Source organism: Alosa alosa, chromosome 1, assembly GCF_017589495.1.
Source record: "Alosa alosa isolate M-15738 ecotype Scorff River chromosome 1, AALO_Geno_1.1, whole genome shotgun sequence".
NCBI classification, from domain to species: domain Eukaryota; kingdom Metazoa; phylum Chordata; class Actinopteri; order Clupeiformes; family Clupeidae; genus Alosa; species Alosa alosa.
The window spans coordinates 8,230,274-8,250,150 of record NC_063189.1 but is presented as its reverse complement, the minus strand read 5'-3'; the positions used below and the strand labels follow the sequence as shown (position 1 = coordinate 8,250,150).

At 43.0% G+C, this 19,877-nt stretch overlaps 3 protein-coding genes across 7 annotated transcripts in view; all 3 read right to left on the bottom strand.

Moving 5' to 3' along the window:
- The window catches only part of cacnb2b (calcium channel, voltage-dependent, beta 2b), a 29,593-nt gene extending 28,993 nt beyond the window's left edge, over positions 1-600 (bottom strand). The window contains exon 1 of one of the 4 annotated variants that reach the window (XM_048251821.1): positions 50-600. In XM_048251821.1, the coding sequence (XP_048107778.1) occupies positions 50-97 (48 nt within the window). In that variant the 5' untranslated portion in view covers positions 98-600. The remainder of the gene's footprint in view (positions 1-49) is intronic. The other 3 variants (XM_048251861.1, XM_048251831.1, XM_048251869.1) reach the window with 3 other exon arrangements.
- Positions 601-3,760: 3,160 nt separating this feature from the next.
- Positions 3,761-6,154, bottom strand: tmem236 (transmembrane protein 236). The gene is made up of 4 exons (XM_048251808.1): positions 5,804-6,154; positions 5,347-5,419; positions 4,830-4,953; positions 3,761-4,687 (listed from the first exon to the last, which is right to left on the bottom strand). The coding sequence occupies exons 1-4, from the start codon at positions 6,055-6,057 to the stop codon at positions 4,068-4,070; spliced, it is 1,071 nt and encodes a 356-aa protein (XP_048107765.1). The 5' UTR covers positions 6,058-6,154; the 3' UTR covers positions 3,761-4,067.
- Positions 6,155-7,082: 928 nt separating this feature from the next.
- Positions 7,083-19,877, bottom strand: part of LOC125295918 (collectin-12-like) — a 35,286-nt gene continuing 22,491 nt past the window's right edge. The window contains exons 10-23 of one of the 2 annotated variants that reach the window (XM_048245511.1): positions 18,144-18,227; positions 16,836-16,920; positions 16,688-16,763; positions 16,225-16,320; positions 15,968-16,114; positions 15,664-15,754; positions 14,412-14,610; positions 13,190-13,284; positions 12,860-12,948; positions 12,090-12,177; positions 11,862-11,916; positions 11,596-11,749; positions 11,274-11,407; positions 7,083-9,153 (exon numbers count right to left, since the gene is read on the bottom strand). In XM_048245511.1, coding sequence (XP_048101468.1) covers positions 8,943-9,153; positions 11,274-11,407; positions 11,596-11,749; positions 11,862-11,916; positions 12,090-12,177; positions 12,860-12,948; positions 13,190-13,284; positions 14,412-14,610; positions 15,664-15,754; positions 15,968-16,114; positions 16,225-16,320; positions 16,688-16,763; positions 16,836-16,920; positions 18,144-18,227 — 1,604 coding nt within the window. In that variant the 3' untranslated portion in view covers positions 7,083-8,942. Of the gene's footprint in view, positions 9,154-11,273; positions 11,408-11,595; positions 11,750-11,861; positions 11,917-12,089; positions 12,178-12,859; positions 12,949-13,189; positions 13,285-14,411; positions 14,611-15,663; positions 15,755-15,967; positions 16,115-16,224; positions 16,321-16,687; positions 16,764-16,835; positions 16,921-18,143; positions 18,228-18,739; positions 19,656-19,877 lie in introns of those variants that run through there. The other variant, XM_048245507.1, reaches the window with a different exon arrangement.

Genomic DNA, 19,877 nt, shown 5'->3' with positions numbered 1-19,877 from the left:
CTGTCTCATTTCCTTGACATTCTACATTTAATGGTGATAGGCTACTCACATAGGTGGACTGTACTTTCCGCCAGTGTCCCAACCCACAGCAATACATCAAGAGGACATCCAGGGGGTCGAGTCCAGAGCGCAGCCGAGGAGAGGCGTTGAGGGAGCCGCGGGGGTTGTCTTCAACCTGGCCGAGCCATCACCTCACCGCGGCCGAGCGTCCGCCACCGCTCCGCAGCTGTCGCGGCAGCAGCCTGTAGAATCACTCAGTGCAATAGGAGCGCCCGGCCACAGGACTGGCACTTTGCACACGAGTTTGCAGACGTTCGGAGTCCTCTGAGAGCGCCATAGAGAGACGAAAAAGGCTTCTTGTTTTTTTGTGTGAGGCGACTTTCAAAAAAATCATACGAAGCAGCTGCTATTCCCTCCCACACCCTGTCCCACCCCCCTCCAGCAAAATTAGACAAAATCCCGTAACCGTGCTTCCAGCGCGCTCTGTCACACGGGCGCCTCCAGGTGTGCGATTGTTTCCCCCATCCCTGCAGGGGTGCACTTCACCTACTCTCCTCCTCTGCTTTTTATTTATTTACTGCTCTCTCCCCCGTTCAGCACCTCCCGCGCCACTACCATCACCACCCCCCACCACCACCGGCACTACCACAGCCACCGCCCCCCTCCACCCGCCCACCTCCCTTCACCAAGCTCAGCAACGAGCCCAGAATGTGGGATTGATACACAGCATAAATGTCATTTTCTTCTCTCATGCACTCCTTCCTGCGTCAGCGTTCTCTTTTTTAACCCTCTCGTGGTGCGTCCAATCAGAAAGCAGCGCGAGAGCCACGTCTGTGTGTGCATTCCCTGTCTCCAGTCCACACCGGGCAGAAGGCAGGGTCCAGCCTCGCTGGCTCAGTCAGCCGCTGCGTGCGCCGCTTCTGTCTGTCTCGGCTCCCTCTCCCTGGAGCTCCTCCCTGTCTCTCTCTCTCTCTCTCTCTCTCTCTCTCTCTGTCTCTCTCCCACCACCCCATGTTAAGGAGGCTTTGATCCCTGGCTCCCTGTCACACTCCTTGAGTGTGAGTGCTGTTCTGTCACGGGTGCTACTGCTACTAATTACCTGAGTCACTGCTGTCCTTCCTGTGTTGCTGGGGGAAGTGGTGGGGGGATGGGGTAAACAGAGGGAGGGGAGCTGTTTCTTCTGCCTGTCTGCCATCTCTCTCTTTATTTCTTTCTCTCTCTCTCTCTCTCTCTCTCTCTCTCTCTCTCCCACATGCTTGCTATTCTGTATGCGAGGGCAGGTAGTGAGACGCTGGCGCAAAATATTCCCTGCCAGAATTCAAATATGCTTCTCTGGTTCAACCACATTATTCTCCCTTCCTGTCCGTCTCCTCCTCATATACAGTCTCAGACATGGACATGTATAGACCGTACATCTCAAACACAGATCAATCCCCCTCAGTGGTGGAAACCTATCCATCTATCCATCTATCTTGCTCCATAATCAATCTATCCTTTTGTCTCCTGTTATCAGGTTGTCTTTGTGTGCGCCCTTTCTGTCTCCTTTCCTTTGTGATTGCTGCCTTGTGTCCAGGAAGAGGATAGCATGTATAATTCAATTTACAAAGCCTGCTTAATATGCTGGTTCTGAAACTAAATCTGAACGAATTAAGGCAAACAATCAAACTGCATCTGCATCTTTCCTACCCTTAATGTAATATATATATATATATATATATATATATATATATATATATATATATATATATATATATATATACAGACAAATTAATGTAAACACTTCCTTTGAATATAGTCAAAGTCAAAAGAATTTTCCAAATGAAAAACAGTGTTTCTCACTAATTAATAGACATAAATGGAATCCACCTCAGAGAGGACTGTGATATATATATATTTCAGGTTATTCACTGTGAGTTCTGTTGCAGTGCCTATTATGTGGGTTTGGGCAATACTTCATACAACAACCATCCTGGGGGGCATAACTCTTGCTGGATGTGTCATGCTGTCAGGCGACTGGAGATAGCGCACAAACATTCATCTGAATCCGACTGCTCCTATCTCGCACCCAGAAGCTCCAAGGTTGCGTTCACATAAATTATTCATCGCAGGTTTAACACAAAGAGGAACCAAACGATGCTGCAGAGGTCTCAGAATAATATAATCGTGCAGATGGGATCCTGATCATTATCTATTCAGCACTCATAATATTAATTTGTGTACTGTAATAGCAACACGACTGATTAATTGCATTTGCTGGTGTTGTATATTGTTTTATGCTGTGCAGCTGTTTTATGCTATAGCACACCAACACTTCTCGACCACTGTGTCTTGAATTCCTGGTAAACTAGAGGTCATATGGTTATCTCTGCTGCTTTGACTGGTCAAGCCCTGGCAGATTAGTTGCTCTGGCCCAGAACCAGTGGATTCAGATCTGAGACATTTTTTGCATTACCCATCATCTGATAGTGGCATGACATGACATGTTGAATGCCATAGGAAGTTTTCTTGTTGACAAATACTTGACGCATGACGTGTTGAATGCCATATGCAGTTTTCTTGTTGACAAATACTTAAAAAAGCCTCTATGCCCTTACATGTGTAATTTTGAAGATGAGACAAAAAAAAACATTAAATGCAGTGTTCATTTTATGTCTTTGTTGTTTGGACTACGTTGTTTGTTAAACTCTATTTACATTAGTGGAACTGTTGCTAGGTTAAAAAATAAATACAAAAGTAGAAGTAAAAAACAAAACAAGGAAGATGTGAACTGTGTCACAGTAGATGAATCAAAAGTATTACTCACACAACTGACAGTGAGACAAAAAAAGCCTAAAAATCTGCCTTCATGTCATTTGTACCAGGCCAAAATATTTTTTCCCCATTTAGCCACTAAATGCTCTGTGTACACATACAAAAATGTAAACATAACTTTTGAATAAAGACAACCATATTACAACAATCAAACGTGTGTCAGGTATAGGTATTTTCAAAATATTCCAGTATGTACACTGTATTATAAATATGCAAAGCTCATATAAAAGCTCTCTCAAAGAAACAAGACGTGACAAAATATACATTTCAACTCATATGGTCAGTCAGTATGAATGATCTGAATAGGCCTATAGAAACATTTCCTGATGTACTAATAAGCTTTTGTAGGTAGCTGTTTTTCTACCCATGCCTAGCAAATCAATGGGTCTAAATATCATGCGTCTCGTGCTAGTTGTATTGATCTAGGTGGCTGGTGTGACAATGACTCCAATGGTCCACTGGATTTAAGATATTGATGCCAAGCTCTAGCCTGGGTGCCATTCCGAACTTAGTCCCGCCCACAACATTTGAGGTCGGGAAGTTCGGTCTGGCATTGCTCCATTGTGGTATATATGGATATGTCTGGCGGACCAATCAAATCAGGCTTTACGATGATGGACAGGTGAGCAACAGCGCCTGGTCTGTCACATCATCTGAGCACGCTTAGATTAGGCTTATGTTTGAAACAAAAACGCTGTGGCTAGAAGGATATATGGCTTTTAAGACCCCATATGGAAAATTCATATTATTTAATGAGTTTGTATCACTGAAAACGATTATTTCTGAAAACTTTGGCCAAAATTGAGATGTGGGAAAACTCGTAGTTTCACTTTCATCAAGGGAAAACAGCGCTGTTGCATTGCGACATGTTCCCTCGTTCGTTTGAAATCTCTGATTGACCACCTGTTCCAGAGATTTGCGACAGCCTTTCCCAGCTGTTTAACATGTTTGTAGCATATCACTGTTCAACAGAATTATTTTTAAAAACGGAGGGGATAAAGGAGAAGAAGGATGGTTCGTGTATTTACTTCCTGCACCTCACAGTAAGCTATTTGGTTGCTCTGATTGGTTAGGTCTATCCAATTGAGTGCAGAGGCATTCCCCCCCTGTATCAGTTGAAACACGCCCCATAATTACGTCCCAATGGAGCATGTATAGGTATAGGTATCAGTAAGCACATCCCCCCCACACACACACACTTACAGAATATTCGACAATCCAAAGATTGTTAATGTCATACAGTGTGTCCATAGTGCTCAAAACATGCTTGTCCTGTTGAAGACCTTAAGCTTGGTCATGAAGATGAAATAAACATAAGTTAGGCACACAAATAGGTTCTTCATGATATACAACAGGGGTGTGACATAGCCAAACACACCAACCAGGCATAGCCTGATGACCAGGAAGGGCAGGTCCTGCAGGACGACCCCTAAAAACGGCAGCAGTGGGCTACTGGGGGTGAGGACTAGCCGCAGTGTGGAGAGATAGGCCAGTATATAGATGGGAAAGACCCAGTTTGTGTAATACACGGCGGAAACCTCTGCCGCCCGGACCATCTCTGTGGTGTCCATCCAGAAGAGGAAGCTCTCCACCAGTGCGTCCACCCTCGGGTCTCTGACGCATATGGAGTGCAGGCGTCCCGAGAAGAAGCGAGAAGAGCTAGACGAGGAGTACAGGTAGGACCTCCTGGTGGCCCGTGAGCTGTAGCCCTCGTTGTCCCTCCAGTGACTCCCTGATGAGACGTTCCCTGACTCTGTCTGATGTGCCGAGCCGTTCTGGCCTCGCTCGGCGCCGACCTGGGACGACACCGTGGTCACCTGCTCCAGGTGTGTGAGGACGGGTGTGGGCAGCTCGAAGTCAAGCTCCAGACCCTCAGCTTCCAGTCACCAGGAGACGTGAAAAGAATAATCACAAGAATACTACTGAGCTACAGAGGATTCAGACACTGTCCAGTTTAAGGTCACACCGGTAAATTGAACCCATGTAAATAACGGTGATTGGATCAAAGGTCTCATTACCTTGACCAGTGAGGCGGAGAGGCCGGATTCTTTCGACAACATCCAAAATGATCAGAGATAGTAATACCAAGGACACAGCCAACTCTGTGAAACGATCCAAACGGTGACCACCATCTACTTGCACCTTTGAGAATGTAAAAAGTGACACAGGACAGGATTGTCTAGTACTTTAAGCACTATTAAGATATGAATTATTGATAACACCTAGACTGATTTGATACAAACCAGATGGATATGACAAAGTCTAATCTGTTTTTATGATCAAAGTAGTAAAACCTGTCACATCAGGCTTGGCATTCCTGTCATTAAGCACAGGTTACAGGTTAATGGACAATCTGTTGTCTTCTTGGTGAGTTACTGAATACCTCAGGTCTGATATTTGGACTTTCCCTGGGCAGTTGTGCCAGTAATACTGTTTAAAACCATAGCAATTTGTTACAGCTCTTCCGCTTCATAACATTTGCAGCCAGTTAACATTATGATTGACATACATGTGTTGTACATTACTTATTTGTACCTTGCTGCCAGCCAGGAGAATGCCAAAGCATGGCAATGGACACACAATCACGTAAGCCAGTGTTATTGGTCTCCTGGAAAAGAGCATATTTCAAGTCTGACTTAAGAGTTTGTATGCACAATCAAAGCATACTGAACATTTGCCCTCCAAACGTTGACCCTATGACCCTAGATGGGTCCCATGACAACCATAGATTGACAGCTGCAAAGCCATTGTATTTAGTGAAGATAATCCTTCTTGGCATTTGAACTAATATCTTTCATATGCAAACCACAACTGGGAATTTACGTCTATAGATTATGTTTATGGCCATGTGGCTTCTGTATTCATCCTTGAAATAGTACAAATAAAGCACATTTCTTAAATATTTAAGCAGGGCAACATTTACCCAGCTCTACTAGTTTCCCATTGTTTCTACACTTTGTTGCCTTAAGGCAAAATTTCACACCACACTCACCAAGCTGTTATTTCAGAGATGAATCTCCTGGACGTCAGAATAAAGTATTTCAGAGGCACCCATACCAGTAAGGACACTGTAGTCACATAGGCAATCGAGGCAGCCACCACCAGCCAATATGCCGTCAGGTCACCTCCTCGGACGTGGCGCATCAGGGAGGCAAACCGCTCCATGATCACGAACAGAGGCACACTGAGGCATGCAAACTGGACAACCTCGAAAAGGACAAGTTTGATCGTTTTCCCTGACAGCATCCTGACTGACTTCGAAAGGCTTCCAAATGTGGAGAGCGACAGAACAGAGCACACTCATCCACTGACACGGTCTTCACACGGTTTAGCACATCCTGCTCTGGACTCTGAACACTGGCTTTGCTTACAACGCACTCGCTGTATACTTTTATGGCTACATTGATGCTGTGGTCACGCCACTCTTTATGAGAACTTGAAGCCTGTTGTACTTGTGTAGTGTGTCAACTACATATTGTTGCTCTTGGCTCACTGGTGTTGTGCCACCATGGACTGTTTAAATGGACGTGTTGTGGAAATGGACTGTTTAAACCACTGAGGTCAGGCAGATGCCTGTTCCCACTAAACAGAAAGATTGAGGAGTTTCTTTCCTTAAGCCATTCGCATATTGACTCACATAAAACTCTTTAAACTACATTACATGGACTTGCCATACTGCACTCACACACATCACACTTTTACCCACTTCTCTCTCAATCTATTTATTCAATTCTTCTAAATCTTTTTCTTTATGCTTATAAATAGACATCTATGTACATGAAAGTTGAGCAGCTAAATGCTATTTCACTACATGTTTTACAAAAGTATACATCTGTTTCAGTATATATCTCTATGTATGTGACAAATAATAATCCATGAATCCTTGAATCATTTGAGCAGCTGTACAAAATACAAAACTAAGCGAAACCAGGGTAATAATAAGGACTTTGTGGGAGCTTAGAACAAGTCAAGTGATCGAGTCACAAATACTGCGAGGGAGAGGGAGGGAGAAAGGGAGAGAGGTCTTTAAGCTGGTTAAATCTTAACAGCTCGTCTCCACCTAGTGGCAGATAAATTATGATTTTTGGTTTGACTACCCAGCTGTGGCCCTACACCTGATCAGCCCACAAATGTATGTCTTCCCCCTGTTTCCATTGTGTTATAGTGCTCCCTCCAACACCTGAATGACCTGAACAGGGTAAGCCTTATCACTAATACTGAAACAACTTGATGTCAAATTATGACATGGAAGAACAAGACAAAGCAAAATGTTATATACATTTGACCTAGTTTTATTGTGAATACTAATTATAATTAAGATGATTAAATTTGTACATACAAACAGCTGGCTACATTGGAACATAACCGCAAAACTGACACAAGAATCGACCACTTTTTTTTCAAAACATAAAACCAGTCACGTTTCCCTGTGGACAAAGTTTCGATCTGGGACATCTACCTCCCAACTCCATGTGCAAAAGGAGTGCTTATTTAAGACTGGCTTGTGGTCCCAGGGTAGAATTTCCCAAAAACATGTTTCCTATCCTTCACATTTCATCTACACAGTGGGGCATCAAAGGGAGAGACTGGAGCAGGACAGTCACTCAGTCCACCACTGGATGAAACCCAGTGAGAATATCAGTGTCCACCACTCTAGTCCCACTCAGCATCCACGTCCACAAGCACATTTAGTCTCCAATCTGAGCTGAGCACCATCCAGCACAGGAGAGACTCTGGCTTTGGTAAGCAGGGGCCTGCCATTTATCCAGTGACCTATATCTCTAAGATGGACTTCATATTCTGTCTTCAAGAATGAATGATCAGTTAATCAACTGAAATCATGAGAGCCATCTCTTGTTTGCTTTTAAGGAGTGCATCTTTAGAGTTTTGAAATCTAGTCTGGCTTGAGATGAGCGGACCAGTTTTGCATTTCTGGGAGTTTTAAGGATTCAGTCAGGGTGGTCTCTAGTGTTGAAACAGAAACATTCCGAGATGTCAGGGTAAAATCAAAAGTGCATGGATGTACAGTAATAATCACTACCTGACGTGCAGTGTCGGGCTCCATCTCTCAGAGCAGGCAGCCATTCTGAGTCTACAGAATCAAACTAAAATGGGGAGTCCCAAGCCTCTTACAACAGGTAGAATATTTCTGTCCTTTTTTGTTTCCTCTTATACACACACAACTGTGCATTAAAAATAGCAATAACAATAATTCAGAAATTATAAATTAAAAATCACGCTACAAAAAAAATGCATGGTATAAATTTAACACTGAGCAAAACTGATGCCTATAGACACCATGGGACACTGACCAGAACACCAGCCAGCACCTGTAGCGGAGTAGGTATGTATGTGTGTGTGTATGTGTGTATGTATGTATGTATGTATGTATATGTATGCATATATGTATGTCTGTGTGTGTGTGTGTGTGTGTGTATGTCTATGTGTGTGTGAGTGTGTGTATACATGTCTATGTGTGTGTGAGTGTTTGATCTCTCCTCCGCGGGTCTTCGGAGGCAGCTTACGTTATGAGGACTTTGAGGAGTTTGGTAGACCCTGTAGGAGGGAGTGGGCCCCTGCTGTCCTTCAGGGCTCTGCCACAGCAGCCATGATGCTACGGCCACCTGTGCAGGCAGGCAGGCAGTATGCTATGTACAAAGTATGCATGCTTATTCCTGTTCCTTCATCTGGCACTGTCCTCTCAGCCTTCCTCAACTTGGTTTCCAGTCTTTAGTGATACTAAAAATTAAAGATGCGTCACATGAAATGGCCGAGTGCTCCTTTCTGACAAATGTCCAGTCTTAAAAAGAAATGAAAAATGTAAAAAGATGCTCATTGCCTCTTCACCACTGACTGTAAACTCAGTGGTAACAACGGTCAGAGAACTATACACCTACATATTTGGACTGTGTGTGTGTGTGTGTGTGTGTGTAGTGTGAACATACTGTATGTATGTGTATGTTGAACTAAAAGTTAGTGTTCTGAAAGATTTTGTAAGTCTATTTATGTGCATAACCGGGCTAGGGAATCTGCATAATTTGCATGTGACTGCATATACATGTGCGCCTTGTGTGTCAGACAGAAACGGGGGAAAAGGGGGCCGGGTGGGTCTCAGTCTGTCTGTGCCGGCCTTAGAGCAAGGCCTTCTCAGCAGGGTAAGGGACCTGCTGTCCCTCGGAGGGGGCTGGAAGGCTCTGGGTGGTGTGGGCATTGTAGCTAGGGGGCTGGCCCATTCCGGCTGGCACACTGGAGGGGTTCTGATAGGAGGGCACCTCGCCGGGCCCCATGGTTCCTTGGTTGGGGCCGTAGATGCCAGGCTGGCCCATGTACATGTGCACGTCACTGAAACCAAAAGAAGGGAGATTGGCAAAGGCAGCACTGCTGTTTTTGTTTCACAGTTTACAGTCACTGTTCTGGGTACATGATAGCACAAGACAACAGCTATTCCAGCAGGTTGTGCCATATTACAATTATTTATAAAATTACGTTTAACAATTATTTAGCAAAATAACTGTTGCAATGTGCATAAAACACCATATAGGCCTATACAACACTATACAAATATGTGTGTTAAAAAGTGTTTAACAACAGAACAACACTAGGACACTAGAACACTAGGCTATGCAAACTATACAACACTGAAGTGTAAAAGAAAGTGCAAAACAACAAAGCCTAATTGCGCTCTTTTGCAAGAGCCGACCATTAAATGCTTATTTTTATGCAGGCTGTCAGACTGTTGCCCTGCAGCCTGTTCCGCAAGTCTGTGTTGATCTATACCCGGAGAGCGGAGAGTGAATGAAGCTGAGAGTATTTTATACTTTTGTGTAAGATTTACAATTTTGATTAGAATGTTTGGCGAACAATGATAGATAGCGCAATGACATTCAACCAGCAGATGTTGCTGTTCGGACGCATCACACGATTCGGAGGCATATCCTACCCGTAAATTCCTTAAATTATGGCCGGGATGATAATTGCCAGTAGCCTATGGCTATCAGTCCACGAGCACTAAAAGACATTGTTTCGATTTAACTTAATGAAATTAAAGAGCTCTTCTTAATATTTTATATTGTTGGTTGGTTTAATACTGTTGCCAATGAAAAGTTGTTGTCCTAATGGGTCTCAACACGTCGCTCTCAAGCTACCAGTCGCTTGCCTTCCCCTTCTGAGCTTGCCAGAGGCTGAAGCCACTACATTTAAAACACAATTGTTGCCCCGAGACATTCCAGCCTACGAATTTAATAAAATAAAAAAAGTAGGCCAAATCATGCACAATTAAAAAAAAATAACTCAATTTAGGCTACAGGCCTACTTGGCTATACACAGTAAGGTTTCCATTACAGCACAGCACAGCACAGCGCAGCGCACGTTCTACGACCGAATTAAAGCGACTGCCTGTCCTGCAATAAATCCACAGCGGGTGGAATTCCCGACACTTTTTCAACTAGGCCTACATGAAACTTAATAGTCAACCATCAAATACCCCCCAGATTTCAGTGTCTATCAGTCCCAACATTTAGCAATATAATCAAACAGTCCAAAAAAGTAAATTGAATCCCAAACCAAACCGAAAATCGTATGCTTTTGATAGCCTACCACTGCATGCCGCTCCAAAAACGTAGAAATAAAGACCTGCCCCGATTAAGCCTGCCCCAAATAAAGCCCTGTGCTTTGTGCAGCCTAAGTAAATAATAGAACCCTGTCATAATTTGAGGATTTACTGCATTTAAAAATTGTAGAAATGTCCAATTCATGGCACGTTTTTTTATTATTAGTTTTGTATGCGTTCTGCAGAGGGAGACTGGCGTTGGTCACGGTCTGAAATGAAAGGGAGAAAACAGTAGCCTAGCCTAGCTCAACACGGCGGACATCGCTCGTATAGGCCTACCTATATACTGTATTTATTATTATTTATTTTTTTTGACTACATAGACTAGTTAAGGCAGCAGGTGTCTCTTGCTAAGGCGGCCGCCTTAACTGCAAAATGCTGCGGGAAACCCTGGACAAATAGAATGGTGACAAAATATACCAAACCCTTTGTCAGCAATTTGCTAAAGTTCATTTTGCTAAATAGTCTTAAGCCAACAGAAGTGCAGTACACCAAACAAGCAGTACACAAAACAAAAGTTTGTCAATTGCTGGAGAACTACATACAACTTTTGCAACAAACAGCAACACAGACTGCAAACGCACATTTAAGGGCTGTACACAGCGATAACGACAAAAAAAAGTATCATTCAGCTAATATTAATGACATAAAGAACGATATCGTTGGGAATCACTTTTAGTGCGATTTTGCCAATCAGAATCCATCAAATTGTTGATCAACACAAGGACTTTTCTTATCGTTGGTCAGTGTGGACGCTTTTATTATTATAGTTATCTTTATAATTATCGTTCTTGGTGTGAACGGCCCTTTACTGGCTCAGTTGTGGCTGGCTGCGGTGAGGCGTGGCGAGTACCTGGGATTTGGCTGGCCTGGCATGGGGCCTCCGGCCTGGTTCATGGAGGCGTGCTGTTCCAGTGGCACGCTGTAGCCCTGCACTGCTGTGCCGCTCATGGCATACGAGCCTGCTGGGGCCTGGCCTGGGTACACCTACACATAGCAAACAAAGCACAGGAATGCATAACCAGCTCAGTGTAGTCACTGGCGGGCAAAAACTTTACAAACAAGTACTTTGTACTTTGGCAAAGTTCTTGACAAATGAACGCCCGCCCTCTATCAATCAATGATGGGCCTAAACCTAGATTATCAAACTGGGTTGTTAGGCACTGTATTTGTACCTGTTGGGAAGCATTGGCCGGCTGCTGCATGTAGTACTGTTGACTCTGGAGTTTAGCGTACATGGCGTATACTGGGTCCTCATTCATGAGTTTGGCGTACAGCGACAGAGCCTCCATCAGCTTCACGTTCAGGTCGGACAGCTCAGAGTGCTTCCTGTAAACACACAATCACACCACAACACAGTCAACACGGTCATGTCAATAGCACTTTGACTCCAATTGATGTGATGTCTGATTACAAATTCTGCTCTCTTAGAACACAGCACCTGTCAATGTCCTCCAGTTTCTGATCAATAAGCGGCCCCATCTGGTTACAAGCACCTAGCAAAGCAAAAAGGTCACCTTTAGCATGTCATAAACATACACGTAAAACAAAAACAACAATACACAGGGCTGAATGAATGGATGAACAAAGTAAATACCTACAGGAGCACTTTTCATTTCTGACAAAAACTATACTTCTCCATTGAGAGCCTGGAGGCTTTTTCTCTTACCCTCCAGCTGCAGAAGCTCCACAGGATCCGACTGGTTATCTGTTGGATCTGCACTCTGGATCATCTGCAACAGCTGGTCCATCTTCTCCTGGAAAGCACAGTTGAACATCAATAACACAGTTGGACACGTAGGTCCTCTTGTGCACACTGCTTTTGCATCTGCCACCTAAAACGGCTGCGGTTTTACACAAGAATCCATTTAAGTAAGTATAAGTATAAGTATATATACTCTTTTGATCCCGTGAGGGAAATTTGGTCTCTGCATTTATCCCAATCCGTGAATTAGTGAAAGCACACAGTGTACACACAGTGAGGTGAAGCACACACTAATCCCGGCGCAGTGAGCTGCCTGCAACAGCGGCGCTCAGGGAGCAGTAAGGGGTTAGGTGCCTTGCTCAAGGGCACTTCAGCCGTGCCTACTGGTCGGGGTTCGAACCGGCAACCCTCCGGTTACAGGTCCGAAGTGCTAACCAGTAGGCCACGGCTGCCCCGCATAGAAGAGGACGCTGGCAACAACAGACTGGTAGAACATCCTGAGGAGCTTGCTGCACACATTGAAGGACTGCAGGTGCTGCCGCGGTCCTTCAATGCACACATTGAAGGACCACAGGTGCTGCCGACTGTTAGCTCACCTCATCAATGTAGACTGTAGTGCCATGCTGCCGACTGTTAGCTCACCTCATCAATGTAGACTGTAGTGCCATGCTGCCGACTGTTAGCTCACCTCATCAATGTAGACTGTAGTGCCATGCTGCCGACTGTTAGCTCACCTCATCAATGTAGACTGGTTCTGGCTCTGGCTCCATAGTCTCTACTTGGATGTCCTCGCTGAACTGTACCGTCTTCTTCTCTGTCTTCACTGAGATCACAAAGACGGAAAAGATGATGATTATGAAACCAAGCACGCAAATAAAGGTGGGGCACTTCAGACAATGTCCAACGTATTAGCTCAATGTATTCTCTAACATGATTCCACGTCTTTTTCCAAGCCAAGACACTTAGGCAAATTGCTTAAGGGTGTGTTAGGGGCACGGGAGAGGAGACAGGATTTACACAGAGAGGCGTTCGAAAGGGAGGAGAACAGAAATCTGCCACTCAACTCATTTCGGGCTCCGCCGTCAGGTCTGCGGTCACAAAGTTGGAAGGGAACAGGCCCACTCCCTGGTACGTCTCGCCCCTCCACCAGTTGGGGTCGCTGTGAGGTGAAGACGGCAGAGAGAGCTCGTTAAAATGGGGTTTCACACATTTGTCTTGGTGCTCATTACTGACGACGTTTGAAATATAGGAGCGCAAAAGTGAGACAACTCAACTTTGCAGCCTCAAGTTTCTTTCATTGGTTTATTAATAAACAGTTACGGCATAGAAATAAAAAGCACAGTTGTAGGGTAGGTTAGATCACAAGGTAGGTAAAGCACAGACTATAAGGCAGGGCATCAGTGATGTCACTTCCAGTGAGTAATTTCTAAAAGCAGACCACCCTGTCATTATGACACACAATTACTTAGGCTCTGTGTGGCAGCGGAGGCCTACTGTTGAGATTTCCACCACCAAGATAACAAACATTTGAACTCCAACAACTAAGTGCTTGAGCCGAGATATGAACTAAGACATACAGAGCCACCTGGCAGGGAGGGAGACCAAGCCACCAGCAGGTAAGTGCTCAACCAACCTGACACATATAGACCCTTTCAACAATAAAAACAAAAACAATGCTTGAACGTTCTATTTGGGCCCCAATCTACTTCCTCTGCATTAAGATAACATATGGAATGTTAAAAAGGAAGTCTTGTGGGGCCAATTATGATGCTGATAATGGAACTCTCTTGAAAGGGTCCATACACACACCCATTCACACACAGTAGGTTCTATTACTACATATTCACATCACATAGGGATAGTGTAAAAGATGTTTAGTAATAGCATTAGCTCCTTTCTGTTTGTTTTGTTAATAATGCGACCAAGTATGACTTACTGACTTGGTAGTTAAATAATGCCTGGACAACAACATAGTTTGGTAGCTTACAAACTCAAGGCCTCCATTTGTGTTGAAAGAAAAATGACATTACTGAACATGAATTTGACATGATCTCCAAACTGCATGCTCCTTTTCAGTATCAGAGGCTACATTTACTTTCAAGAGTGCCAAAAAAGCAATGAGAGGCAACCTGCCTCCTATTGAGAAATGCAAGAGAACAGTTGCACCTTTTTGTCACATAGGACTGCCATAGCATAGGCATGCTAAATGTGGGGATGATAAACATGTGTAAAGGAAACTGAGCCTTTGTACAAACACCATGACGAGCCATGGTGCGAGGTCAGTACCTGTCATCCAAAATGGTGATGATCTCTCCAGATTTGAAGGTGAGCTCGTTGTCCTCGGCAGCCTCGAAGTCATAGATGGCACGCACCTTGCGCCCCTCCGGCTTGCTGGTGGAGGAGAGCAGGCTGCTGGCACTGGGGTAGAGGCTGGAGAGCGACGTCTGGGTCTGCAGACGCTGCTCCTTAAGGGAGAGCTCGATGGCTGAGAGGGGCAGGTGAGTCATTAGAGTGGGCTATGGCTATTTCACATAAATGAACAAAAAGAGGGGCTGAATAAGGCTCAACAGCTGTTCCTCAATTATATCCACTAGTGCAGTGCGTGCTATTCCTGTAGAAAACCTGTAGCCCAATTACATGCCCACAAGTAGGCCTGCTTTAAAAGTAGGATGAAAGGGGAAAAAAATCATTCCAGCTAAGCATTCAATAATGGATATTGAATATTATATTATAATACAGTAGCCTATACTAAATGTGCAGTGAGCAGAATTTAGGCATGGCTGCATGTGACATTTTTTACAGATCAAAATGACATAAGCCTAACAGCTGTTTTTTGGAGTTAAGGCTAAATGTTTATTGTTAAGCCTATTGAATTACTTCATGATAGAAGACAAACCATTTTGTGGAATGATGCATCATCATCATATGAAATTTGCAACGATGTGACCCAAACACTAGCCTGGAAAATCCAGACCCTGATAATCTAGAAAGATTAAGGGTCTGGCCAAGAACAATGTAATGGCCCAACTCGAGGGGCGGCAACAAGCATGCATTTAAAAATCTCACTGCACGCAATTGGAGAACACTAGACCATGTTTACTCTGAATGATTTCGGACATCGACACAATTGGATAACACTACGACCAATGTGTAATGTCCTCCAATGTTGCAGCGCTGTCTTCATCAGTTTAGCTGGTTCCCCGGAATGTTGGGGTAAAAGTAACGTGCATCATTGCTCATTGCCAGAGTGTCTCGCAGAGACAATACCATTGTGCTCTCACGAGAACTCTGGATTTCCAGGGTACCCAAACACAGTCTCTGGTAGCATAAGTCATGTCAGCTGTACCTCAATTATATCCATTTATGGAAGTCCATTCTGTATAACACATGCTTGAGCTGCTTATTCGTGGGTAAAAAAAACAGTCTGACGTGTTACTACATTGCAGGAAGTTGTTAGGGAATTGATTTTTCGTGCCTTCATTCCCGGTAACATCATGATTGATTTAGTACTTAAGTAATGTTTGCATGCAGCGTTTACCTTTAGCAAGGTCCTCCTCCTCTTTTTTGTTTGTTGATGTGGAAGGATCTTTGGCCACTAATGCAGGGCTGGCTTTAGCTTGCTCCGCAGCCTTCAGTAAAGAACCACACAAATGCAAAAGCACAACTTTAACGAAGGGGATTTCACGTTTCCGCCAAGCCCAGATTTATCAGTGTAACTACCATAAAGACCATTTCATCATACGAGTTGCAATCTAGCATCTAAAATGACCATCTAAACAGACAGAGCCAGTCTGAATCCAGGAAGCCAACAGGCTCACTGTGGTATTGCATGAGCCTCTCACCTGTGAGCCCACAGCAGGGAAGGTGACACCCTGCTCCCTCAGGTTCTTGATCATGGCTGAGACCAGGCTGAGCTGAGGATCGTTACGGAAGTCCTCCGCCCACTCCACCATGAGGGCCTTTAGCTTCTCACACACCTTAGGGTGGCCCTGCAGAAGAAGTGGCAAAACAGTTCCACTGATGACAAAACTGTGAATATTTGGTGCATGTAAGTGAGTAAGTGAGTGAGTGAGTGAGAGAGAAAGAGAGAGATTCGTACCTTGTTCAAGACATTGCTGACTTCACTAGCAAACTCCCTAGAGCAGACCTCCAAGTGGAATATTTTGCCACAATTTGACACACACGCACCTAGTAGCTGTGTGGGAAATGCATGGTTTGTTATTTTAAATATTCTGTAGACACAGTAGGATGACAATATACAAAATGTAAATACAATAAATAAACCATAACAGACCCTATTGTCTATGTTGAAATGAATTCCTTAGCAGGGGCAGCTTTTTGTCTACTCAAACAGGACAATATAGTACCATTTACTGAGATATGTCCATTACAAGACATTATAGACTACTTGACTAAATCACCACGTGGTCTCATTACACACAATTCAAACCACTCTCTGAATGTTAATTGTTTGTGTCTGTGCGATAACATGACTCTATAAATAATGCATGATCCTGACTCAAAAAGCTTTATCAACTACTGTAATATTTCAGTTTCATTACCGTCAATGCTTGCATGGCTACATGAGGATCCTTGTGGTTGACTCGTCTCATTATAGACCGCAGGCATTCTTTTGGCCTTCAGAGAGAACAAGAAGTCAGTGCTGAATCCCTACAATTTAGCACGCTGACTGCATGACCCTATACTTACCCTGTGCGCGACTGTCCGATCTTATCACATATGTCCAATATGAGACCCCAGTCCTCTGCTGTGTTCATCTCACTGGTTGCTTTCTCTGCAGGAGAAAAGATCCATTCGGTATTGGACCATGCTTAGTTTAAACTCTAACTTAAACTGTAATTGATAAGGCAACAGGAGAAGGGACAGATTCGCAGAGGAGGCGTCACTCATGCTCATCAAACTTTACTGAACATTAGGCTAACAAAATAAACAAATAGCCTCGTTCTTTCAAAAAATCCATGTATAAGATGAAAACATGGTACAGATAACTGTTGCCTTCACAGACTCAGTCCTCCATGAAGATAAATTAAAAAGCTATTTCTGGGGCGAGAACGAGGGCAATCATACATTAAGCAATTATGAAGCTATGATGATGTATCAAATTGTGATATTATTATCATTTCATATAGACAATATAACGTTACAATATATGGTTGATATACATAGTTCCACATATTCCATGTTCTGCGTGATAAATAGCAGTGTTTGTTGAATGGACAATGTAACGTTAGACTATACGTACAATCAAATAATCAAATATATCTGCTGATTTCTCCAAGCGAACGATATAATGAAACCATAACGTTAAACAGCTGGCTTGTTGGCTAGCTAGTTATAAGCTACTGTTATCATGCCTTCTTGTGCCGCCGCTAACTACAACGAGACATAATGTAGGATAGACAACTGAAGCCAGACACCACCACTTAGTTCGCTGGTAGACATAGGTTTTGCACTACGACACCTAGAACTAGTCATCGTTAATTCCCCAAGTTAATAGATTGAGAGGGTGACTGTACCAATACAGGATAGCTTAATGCTAACTAGCTTTGTTGTCTCATAGAGACAAGTGCAGCGTCATTGTGTCCATCTGCTTTAGCACTTCTAATTCACTCAAACGCGGCTGAATTGATTATTGGAGACTAAAAATAAACATCTGGAGAGAAACCCTTACAATTCCCTTTAATTAAATTTCAATAAGTGCTTTAATGGCTCACTAGACAATTCAGACACAGCAAGCTTGACGTGTTTGTATTTCAACTGAGGCTAACGTTAGCTCAGGCTAAATACGTATTCTTAGCATGGCGTTAGAGGCTTTGCATTGAATGTGTAATTATACAGGACCAGTCCATCGTTCCGGAAACCATACATAGTCTGACATGTAGTTTGCATGTACACAGCATTATTCACTCAGATAACGTTAACGTCACTGGGTCGAAAGCATCTACCATTGCATTTTAGCATTATGTTAGCAAACTGGCTAGCAAACTCTGAACTTACCAACATCTTGGTCAAAGGGGTTAGACGTGAACAGAGGCATTGCCGAAATGAAAACAAGCAAGTTTATCCTGTTCTTACTGTGGCCTTTTCACCGTCAGTTCTTGACAATAAATGCATACAGTTACATAGTATAACAGTGCCGCTACATCCACAGAGGAAAGCTATCTTCAGCACCACCAGAGCCTGTCCCTGATAACACGAACACTGTCACTCCGTCAGCAGTAAACAGCACTGTATCCTGGGAAATGTGGGTGTATTGTAGAATATTGTAGTCTATTGTGGTAGGAAAATGTACTTAATTCAAGTCTCTCAGTGATTATGTCTCTTATTATTATTATTATTATTATTAATCTAATTTACTCATTTCTCGTGGCCTGTGATGAACGGTAAATAACAACTAGAATCTCATGATAATCAGGTGACTGATCATATGACATAGTCCTCACTTAGCCAAAGTATTAGCTTACACAATTGCATTACTATTAGCAGAGAATGTCTAATAAACGGGCTCTGCTATTAGGCTATAAAAACTTGAGTATCCGTCCATTTTCTACCCTGTTTGATGGGTTTCGGCGAATTAATGTAAAAACACAAGGACCAGACCAGTTTTCATTTTATTTATAAACTGATGTAGAATGAATTCATCCATTTGTACCTGATTAACTTCTGACAAAAGGACAACTCTAAAGCACACAGAAATGTACCTGAGGCCAACATTATCGAAGGGTTTGAAAAGGTAAATTATACCATCTTATCTAAAGTAATTAGAGCTACATAAACCAAAATATTGTAAATCAGAGACATAGAAAAATATTGAGAAAATGACAACTATTTAAGATTAAACAAACAACCTTTCAGTATGGTGACATATAAGCCTGTAGGTAAATGTGTCAGGAGATATGGTTATTTTAAAAGGCCTACTTTGGCCACTATATGTCATCTTGAATTCCAAAAAATCAACAATGTAGCCTACTTTCAGCAGAACAGCAAGTCTGCTCATCTTGATTAGATCACATTTATATTGTTGAAATCATGGTGGTTTATAGCTTATGGCATCAACAGCTTAGCTTTATGTATGTCATTAAATACACTGCAAAGCCTCATTATTGCACAGGAGTGTGAAACCTGATTGCTAAATATGATATACCTATGAAATAGGATAGACTGTATGTTTGTAAAGTATTTACACTCATATGATTACAGTACATTTCAGCTTTTTTTCACTTTAAAAATCTTTTAAAATGAATTGAACATTTTACATGACCAGTTAGTTGTCAGTGTACCTATGACAGGCAGCATGATACATTTTGTCTGCACATATAAAAATATAGGAGTTTTGCTGAGGTGCTCGCAATCCTGTCTGTCAGGTTAAAAGTGTCTTTTGGCACAGTAACACTGGCACTTGCTCTGGAAGGAAAGTGATGAGAGACATCTTGGGAATTCAGTCTCTGTAATTGCCACATCCCATGTCATCCTCACTCTGGAACAGATGCTATAAAACGGGAACTTCCGCTGTGGAAAGTAAATGAAAACAAAATAAGTCCTGCAATGCCAATAATTATGCAACCAATTATTAAAATATTACCTTAATAATAATAACAATAAGAGGAAGAAGATGAGGAAGAATAAAGAAAGAAAGAAAGAAAAAGAGGCATTTGTGTTTCTGTCATTGTGTCACATGACAATAATATTGAGTGATGTTCACCACAACATAGGCTATACAACAGTGTCATT

Bases quoted from the DNA above. Each gene is read 5' to 3' on its own strand.
- tmem236 (XM_048251808.1), bottom strand. From the start codon at position 6,057: ATGCTGTCAGGGAAAACGATCAAACTTGTCCTTTTCGAGGTTGTCCAG. The intron at 4,954-5,346 runs GTACAAATAAGT...ACATTCTCAAAG, and splicing joins TTCTCCTGGCTGGCAGCAAG to GTGCAAGTAGATGGTGGTCA. The intron at 4,688-4,829 runs GTAATGAGACCT...GGTGACTGGAAG, and splicing joins TCTCCGCCTCACTGGTCAAG to CTGAGGGTCTGGAGCTTGAC.